Raw genomic sequence first — 9,579 nt, forward strand, 5'->3', positions numbered from 1 at the left:
ACAGTAGCTTTTTTGACACATAGGTCATTTTGTGATCATTGAAACTACATTGCTGAGGAAAGGTGAGAAAACTCCTACTATCACATGCAGAAGCAAGGAGTCATGACTTAAAAGCGTTTCCATGTTCAATCAGCTGTTTCAATTCAAGTCTCAAGATATGATCAGGAAATTGTGAAATGAATATTGCCAGTTATGAAAAGAACTTCTTCCACTAAATATGTTTTATGTTGTGTTTTAACCCCAGGAGGCAGCTTAAGCCTATGTCAGAAACTGAAGATTTCTGACGTATTTGTGTAATAAGGTACAGAAAAAATTACTTTCACATTGACAATCTAGACCTACAGGAAATAGTATTAAAAAAACCGCAACACCATTACATCTAAAAAGATTATAGATTCTAGAATTAGGACATGTAGCTGTGAATAATATGCTCAATATGGAAATAATTCTGAAATCCTGCTTGCTTTTCTTACTAGCTACAGTTTCTGTAACTTGGGAATCATACAACATACATATAAAGTATGTAGTTACAAATGTTCTTCTTTCACTGTTTACTAACCTTTGAATATTATCTTTATATGTAATTTTATATCCACATAATGTTTAAATATTGCTGAAGAGACTTCCTAGACAGAGCCTTTTTTGATAATCACTTTGACATTTTCCTGAAGCTCGTCATCCTCCTGGAAGAAGATCAGAACCATCATCAGATGAACCTCCTTCCTCAGGGAATAGCAATGAGGATGCTACCAGATTAGTACAGCAAGATGATTCTGCTTTTTCAAACAACATGGCACAGCAGGAGTCAAACCCTCAGAATCCTCTTGGTACAAGCTGAAGTACAGTTTTCATGGGGTCGATGTCCATTGGGAAGATGGGACAGGAACAACCACAAATCTAAGAACTGGTACCCAGCCCTGTATGTGGAATTAATAATGCAGTCCAACAGCTGAAGTTGTAATTCACTGATTTCTCCACTACAAAGGAAAACCGTCCCTATAATTTATTTAACACTCCAAACAGATGATACATATTATCTCACTATACCCAACACATGGTCATACTGTATGTCATGGAAGGACCTGGAAGGAAACATGCAAAGACTTTGCCTAGCTGAAGAATGAGCAAACATCCCACAGGTTTTAATGAAGAAGTTTTACTGACACATCTCATCTCTGATTCAATTGCCTTTACTGCATTTGAGCTTATCTATTGGTGAAGTTACCAGAGTTTTCCTAGATGGAAGCATGGAAATGACAGAAAAGTGAAACCCAGCCACCAACACTTGCCAAGTTCCATGGCACAGCAGCCAGGACTTCAGTACATGGCAGGAGTAACAGTTTGTTGGCATTTTATATTCCATCCTAATTTTTTAAGGCTAAAAGTATTTTGCTTTGAAAGAAAAGACACCAGGAAGATGTACAGTGTGATCATAAGATAGTAGTTCTGCTGGCTAAGCCTTACTCAATGTTTAACAAGTGTCAGCAGTTCCCTGGTGGACACAAAAAAATGTTTCCCTCCCTGCCAAGAGCCACTGATTAGACAAAGTAGCTTCCCTAATGAATAAATAAAAGAATATTTAAGTGTGATCAGGTGACACAAAGTGAACAAATTTATTTTTTGATTCTTCCATAGATAGCACTGGCAAGGATTTATTTAATGTTCTACAGTAACTCTAAAAGACATCTATTTAAGTGATAGTTTATTTGATAAATGTTGGATGGGATATATGGATACTATGTATGGAGTGCAAATACCTTCTCTCTGATTTAAAGCTGTCTGGTAAGTGGCTGTAGGAAAAGTCTGACCTTTACAGCAGGTGTACATGCACCTCTGCAAAATTATGTAGATCACAGACTATAAATTGCATCAAACTATGCATTATTGAGGGTTAAATCCACTCTCCTTGCACTACATTATTTACTCTTGTAAATAAAAATATTTTTCTAATTCATCCTGTATGTGGAGGAATTTTTCGAAGCACCTTTCAGATGAAATAGTACCTTCCTGTTGCAAATTGTCAAGATCACTCTTTATACATCTGTTTTCTTACCTTCAAATGGGACAATCAGCCTTTGGGTTCTTTGTGGAGCACAGTGTTCTCACAGTGGACCTGGAAGAGGGTGAGAGGCAGAAGGTTTCAGTAAGAAAGGAGTGATTTAAAAGGAAAAGAAGCTCTTACATTCAAGAGACATTTACATACATGTGTATAAGCACGTCTGTACACACCTATCATCAGGGGATGTTTCACTTGCAGAAAACTGAAAATTCAGAAGTGTTGAGAAAAGAGTTAGTTCTTTGAGGCAACATTTTCATTGACAAGTCATGGGAACAAAAATCCCTACGTTGAAGCTGCAGCTAAGAAAGTAAATTGTGTGCCACATCAAGTTTTTCATTTATTAGAGCAAGAACTATGCAAAGGGAACTTTCTGGGTTTAGGCCAGTTGTAGATAGAGGTTTTGTTCATTTTATGCATAGGTAGGTATTCTGGTGTGTTACAAAGGAGCTTCACTTTTCCCCACTAAGCTGTTGTGGACTTGTAGGGGTTGTATGCTGTGCTTTTGTTATCCATTGCAAATCAATCCCCATTATTTTTGAGTCTGTTTTGAGTTGCAGAAACGTGCACAGCTAAATTTGCTTGTATCCAGTTCCTTAACACAAATGTATGGAGATTTCAAGAGCTCTCTCAGCTTTATCACCTAATAAAAGAAAACAGCATGAAAATATATTCAAACTGGGGCAGGTTTAGCTGGTACACCCAGAAGTATTGCAGAAAGTCAAACGTAGCCTTTAAGATAAGTAAATAAATGTCATAATAGGGGCATGGTGTTAGATACCAGATGGTACGTAGAGTTAGGGGGTTACAAAAATCTATTTGGGTGTGCACATGGCAAATCTTGCTTGTAGTTAGCTACACGTGCAAGGTGTATTTTACTACAAATGTCACATGTAGGAAAACTGAAGCCCCTGGTGAAATATTAATCCCAAGGGAGTTTGCCAGTGGTGGTGTGACTGCAACCTGTGTGTTGCAATCCAGGGGTTCTTAGAGCAGCAGCAGTTTAGATTGTGTACATACAGGTCAGAGTTAAGCATTAGCAGTCAGCCTGACTCCATTTTCCTCTCCAAAGCCCATGTTTCAGCTCTAGTAATTAACTAATTTGAGGAGCCCTGCCAGAAACACAATTTCACATCTGTATTTCAGAAGGCAATTTGCTGAAGCTGCAATATATTGCTTGACGCCAGCAGTTAATAGCTCAGTCTTTGTTTATTGTTACCTATTACATCAGAAGCTCTACAAAAGTATATGTAGAGTATGTTAAGATAAGCAGCTCTTCACAATAAATTGGCAATCCTTAAGGCTAAAATAATAAGTTGCATTACTATCCTTCATTCTAAGATCCAGGGGGCTATTACTTGACACCCTAGAGAATCAGCCAATTTCCAGAGAGAAGGAGAGAATGGTTAGTTAAGCAAAGCAGCTATATAGTTCTGCTACATCCACAAGGAAGGAAGGGAGGGAAAAGGAGTTGCTGTATCAATAATTATTTTTCATAAATTGAAGCAAAATCACTGAAATGTATAGCTTCTGCAGCCCATGCTGAGTGGTCAGGATGGGAATCAGGAAATCATAAATCACAGTTAAGAGAGCTAAAATGCTCTATATGCCTTGTTTATACACATTGGATAGAAGCTTAGCCATCTGAACAGCACAGGTCATGTGTAAGGTAGAGAAAAATGGCTATCACTTACACTTTCTCCCTTGGTTCAGCCCAGAATCATCTTTAGGAAATAAATTAGACACAACAAAGAATTTCAGAGTGATTATGTACAAAACAGGTGCCCAGATATCTAAAATTAATGCAGTTTGCACCAACTAAGTAAAGGGATTTGTGTGTTACAGTATGTGACAAGGGAGAGAAGTTGGTACATGGGATATATCAAAGCACCATGGGAAGAAAGGAGGATTGGGTAGGTGAAGATAAGCTTAAAAAAAATCAATGTTGAGTAGTTCACAATTACAAGGTTAGGAAGGAGACAATTCAAACCAGTTAGGAAGGGTTTGCAAATTCAATGTTGAGTAGTTAACAATTACAAGGTTAGGAAGGAGACAACTCAAACCAGTTAGGAAGGGTTTGCAAATATGCTGAAAATTTGTCCAGTTTTGAACTACACAGTAAGGCAGAAGCAGGACAGCCCCAAATGTGGGGAACATCCTAATGTGGGTGACTGTGAGCACTGACTGCATGGTGCTTCTGCCCAGTCCATCCCGATAAACAGGCCTGAGGGGGCCCTTGAAGTTCTATATTAATACTTTGAAATAGAAATTTTACTCAGGGATAGAGGAGCCAATACATGGGAATTAGTCCTGGTGTACTGATTACATATTATAAGTATACCCTCGGTTGGTATTTTTGTATACCCATTTGAGCTACTTGGCAAGCATAGCTCATCTTTAAAAACCACATGCAAAACATGGATTATCTGTGAAGAGAATTGTTTTATAGCAGAGTCTTGTCTATGTAAGTTGTCCCCATTGACAATGGACTATGACATTTAACACTGGCTGATGACCCAGGATAATCCTGGGTGAAAGACATCACAAAGGTACAAAACAAGTTGAAAAATCTTAGGCTGGGAAACTCCACCCACACCAACTCTCCTCCCTGCCATAAATGCATGAACTGCATTAAAAGACTGGGATGCAGAAGAAATGAAATGAAATGCACAAAAATGAGAGAAAAAGATGGAATTTTTAAGAACAACACAAAAATGGGAGAAAAAGATGGAATTTTTAAGAACAAGCTCAAGGGTAAGGAAACTAAAGAATGACAAGGGCAGTCTGAGCATGGAGCAATTTCCTATCCTGTCTACTAAGATGTAGGAACAATTCCTGAATGATCAACAGAACATTGTAAACAAAGAAAAAACAGCAACTGGGATGTAGGTGTGCTGGAAATGCATCACAGCTTCGATGTTTCACAACATACCTAATTCCTGTGCCAGAAGACCAAATTATTACTTGCAGAAAGAAAAGTAACAGTGAATCTATACCTAAATACAAAGTACCTGTGTAAAAGCAGCCACATACAGGTAAGTGAACATCAAACCCACTCAAGATCAGGAGCAATGAGTAACCAACATGAAAAGATCACTCGCATAATTGCAGTGTATGCTTATGTTACAGTAAGCATTAAATGTGTATTACAAAAAAAGAAAACCAAACCCAAGTAAAAACTAACCACCTGCAACAGGTTAGGTGTTCTGAAGCACTGATGTTCCAAACTTAAGTTGCACTAGCAAGTGCTGTGTGCCCATTGTCTTAAGGGACTCAGGTTGTTTGGCAAGTGCTATCAGATACACATCCACCTTTGGGCATCTCAATAACCCCTTGGAAGAAAACTGGCTAGAACAGGTTTGTTTATAGCTCTGTGCTCAGTGATCTTTCTGCTAACGTATTCTCTGACCTTGCTTCTCTTCCCCAGTTTGCATGTTCCAATTTCTGTTGTTTCTTTCATTTGTCCAAAGTGGCCTCTCCTCAATCACTCATCAACCTTCTAGATAGCTTCTAATACTCATCATTGCTGTCTCTTCTTATCAGTTCTGCCAGATGAGCAGCAAAAAGCACAAGTCCATTAGCAGAACCTAGCACCTTTTTATGACAGTCTGCCAAAGTAGGAGCTGAGATGACTGCTTGGCCTTTTCAGCCTATTCTTTACGTCATTATGGCATGACCTGAGTTACACAGCAAGTAATTGTGCAAGTTAGAAGCAATTCTCCCTGGCTAGAATAATAAACTAATTAAGGTCAGGCTCTGCTGTGTCTGTGGTCAGTTAAACCCTTCCTGGGAGTCCATTTACCTTGTCTGCTCCTTGTTGGGACCAGTCCTGGTGCATAGAATCCCCAAACAGTGCCTGGCCATTCTAGGAGGATTCTTCTCAAACAGGCTTGAGTACACCTCAAACAGCTGAGATGATCAGTTACACTGTCCTTGCCTCTTTGTCCACTGCCAACTCCATTTTCTGTCCTACCCAGCTGACAAGGCTCACATCTGCTTATTAGTGTTGCATTGCTCTTCCAAGCCAACTCCAGTTGCACATGTACAACACTTCCAATTTAATTTTTGAGTCAACCACAGCACACTCATCCCAGAAAACAAGTTAACTACTGCAGTTCAGTTGGTTACAATACCAGCAGGGAAACCCAGGTACACCTACTCTAATGTAGAAAACTCCAGGCTGTTTTCATTAAATAAATATGAAAAGTTCTGGAGGACTGGGCAGCCTGATCAGGAGGATGAAATAGAGAGACATGGGACTCCTGGATGGATCCAGTGGAGGGCAACAAAGATGATTAAGGGACTGGAGCATCCCTCTTACAAGGAAAGCCTAAGGGACCTGGGCCTGTTCAGCCTCAAAAAGAGACAAGAGGGGACTTCATCAACAGCTACAAGTATCTGAAGGGAGAGTATCAAGTGGATGGAACCAGGCTCTTCTCAGTGGTGCCAAGCAATAGGACAAGAGGCAATGGCAGACACTAATGCACAGGAAGTTCCACCTGAACATGAGGAAGAACAACTTCACTGTGAGGGTGGACCTCACATGGAACTGATTGCCCAGAGAGTTTGTGGAGAGTTTTGCCATGTGCTCTAGGATGACCCAGCTTATGGAGATGTTCAAGAATTGCCTGGATGCAATCCTGTGCCATGTGCTCTAGGATGACCCAGCTTGAGCACTGAGGCTGGACTACATGACCCACCCATTGTGGTACCTCCCAACCTTATCCATTCTGTGAGTCTGTGATCAGAAATTTTCTCTTGAGATCCTTTTAAGTCTCTACTGCTTAGCTGTGTCTGATACTAAGCAATAAATTACATATAAAAATCACCAGCAGCCTTCAGAAGCACCACTAGACCAATATTTAAGAGGTAATTTACTGACCTGAAAAACTGCCATAAGTTAGAGATATGAATCCAAATACTGCATAGCCTAGAGTAACTCTGGCCATATTCTTCAGATACCCAACTCAGACTAGCAGTATGAAAAGTGGTTATACACACACTGATGAAAAACATGTCCTTACAGAGGCCCAAATCCACAACAGGAGTGACAGCCATGCAGAGAAAACCATGGCAAGTGCAGGAGTGAGCTCAGTGGCTCTTGGAGCCAGAGGCTGTTTGGCAACAGAGTTGCTGCCCAGCCTGTTCTTCAGGCTGTCCTAGAGCAATTTCTTCTATCCTGCATAGCACTGCATTAGTGTGCTCTGTAAACATACCCTCTGTGCCTTTCCAGCATGAAAAGGAGATAAAAAGCTTCATATCCATATCTCAAATATCTGATGAGAATACACAGGATCTCTTTGACACCTAGGTACTGTCATCCCTGCACGGGGTTTGTGCAGAGGAACAGTATATGACAGACAGTTATACCATTGCCAATATCAGGGATAAAAACCACCTTGTTCAGCATTTTGATTAAAAAAATACCTGTGCACCTTAAAACACCTATGCACCTTCCCAAGAAAGCTGTGTTCTCCCATGTGATGTCAGTTAGCAAGAGAGAGAAGAAAATAAAAAAAAATAAAGAAAAAAGGAAAAAAAACCAGGCTAGCCTTCAAACCCCGAGAGAGAAGAAAATAAAAAAATAAAGAAAAAAGGAAAAAAACCAGGCTAGCCTTCAAACCCCTACCTCATTCCTATTTGTACCTTGTGCCCAAATGCCATTATATCAGGAATATTTAGATTCTCTTGTGATTCATTAAATGCTTGTAAGGGTATGTGCATTTAAAAATGCCCTCTTTCAGCTGAAATCATTTTTATGGCCACAGGTCTGCCTATAAAAATCATAATCTGTGTGTAAATTCCCTAGGCACCCACCTATCCCACCACCACTTGCAGATGAAAGCAGAAATTTAGATATGTACCCACTATTTTGTGTACCTGCTTCATGTAATCCCAGAACTAACAGTGAGTGAAGAGGAGAGGCTGGGTTTAATAAAGGTCCCTTCTGCAAATCCATAAGATATCTGCAATTGATTGTTTCACGGAATCCAATAAAAGGATTTTCTTTGGAACATGTAAATGATTGCACTAGTGTTAACATCTACAAGCCTAGGACAAAGAAGTTCAGCTTAAAAGATGATATTGTGTATCTACAAAAGTTGCAATGCTACTTAACTAAAGAATAATTAATCTCAAACGTCTTAGATATTTCTCTCAACCTTTACCTCCTTGACACATGATGTGGTTTAACCCCAGTGGGTGACTAAGCCTTACATAGCCACTTATTCACACACTCCCTCCAGGATGGAGGAGGGAATCAGAAGAATAAAAGTGAGAAAACTTGTGTGTTCAGATAAAGACAGTTTAACATGGAAAGCAAAATCCATGTGCACGCAGGCAAAGCAAAACAAGGAATTAATTCACCACTTCCCATCCATGGGCAGCCCAGGAAAGCAGGGCTCCATCACACCTAAGGAAATGTGGTAAGAGAAGAACCATCACTCCAAACATCTCTCCTTCCTTCTTTTTCCCCCAGCTGCATATGCTGAGCATAATGTCATATGTTGTGGAATATCCCATGGGTCAGTTTGGAAATGTGGTAAGAGAAGAACCATCACTCCAAACATCTCTCCTTCCTTCTTTTTCCCCCAGCTGCATATGCTGAGCATAATGTCATATGTTGTGGAATATCCCATGGGTCAGTTTAGGTCAGCTGTCCTGGCTGTGTCCTCTACCAACTTCTTGTGCCAACTCCCCAACCTCCTTGCTCATGGGTGGCATGAGAACCAGAAAAGGCCTTGACTCTCTGTAGACACTTCTTGGCAATAATGTAAATATTTATGTATTATCAATAATGTTTTCTGTAAAAATCCATAACATACCCTCATACCAGCTACTATAAAGAAAACTAACTCTATACCAGCCCAAACCAGCACAACACACAAAACTATTATACCAGAGTCTGGTGCTTTAAATTGAGCCTAGCTGTAAAAGAAAACCATTTTTTTTGGCTGTGAATAAATTGAGGCAAGGATAAAACAAAAAGGACAAGGATACACACACACACAACATTCACTGGAGTCCTGGGAGTCTTCCAAAGCTTTTTGCAATCTCTACCACTCTTCTACCCAGAAAGAAAAGAGAAGCTTTCTGGGTCTTTACTGCATTTCGCTGATAAATACAGTGACTTCAATTACAACAGCACAGAAGGACATAGAATACTCTCATGGGAGCCTATGTGTAGCACAAGTCAAGACAAAGTAGTCCAAGAATGATTTATCAGTGTAGTTCTTGCATGGGCTATCCGAGGTGCTATTAAGAAGGTAAACTCTACTCTTCAGTGCAGAGATAACTGTCTCCTTTCAGCCAACAGTACTGGGTGAAGTCCAGACTGCCATAGTACTTGAACCCTGCTTGAGTTCATGAGCTATGTTAGATGGCTGATGTTGAGTGACAATGCCACCGGGAGCATCACAGACTTTGAGCATCCATAATTGTTTCAGGACAAGGCTGAACTGTGATCTGGCGCTTGTACCCCATAAATATTTTGTACTGGTGGCCATGCCATAGTTTCTGTGCCA

General features: G+C 40.0%; 1 protein-coding gene across 1 annotated transcript in view; it reads left to right on the forward strand.

Annotated features, from left to right (window-relative positions):
• The window catches only part of SEL1L3 (sel-1 suppressor of lin-12-like 3 (C. elegans)), a gene marked incomplete at its 3' end in the record, with an annotated part of 25,264 nt that extends 24,437 nt beyond the window's left edge, over positions 1 to 827 (forward strand). The window contains exon 23 of the mRNA XM_009079665.1: positions 672 to 827. Coding sequence (XP_009077913.1) covers positions 672 to 827 — 156 coding nt within the window. The remainder of the gene's footprint in view (positions 1 to 671) is intronic.
• Between the last annotated feature and the right edge of the window lie 8,752 nt (positions 828 to 9,579).

Source organism: Acanthisitta chloris, unplaced genomic scaffold, assembly GCF_000695815.1.
Source record: "Acanthisitta chloris isolate BGI_N310 unplaced genomic scaffold, ASM69581v1 scaffold5408, whole genome shotgun sequence".
In the NCBI taxonomy this organism is placed as follows: Eukaryota; Metazoa; Chordata; class Aves; order Passeriformes; family Acanthisittidae; genus Acanthisitta; species Acanthisitta chloris.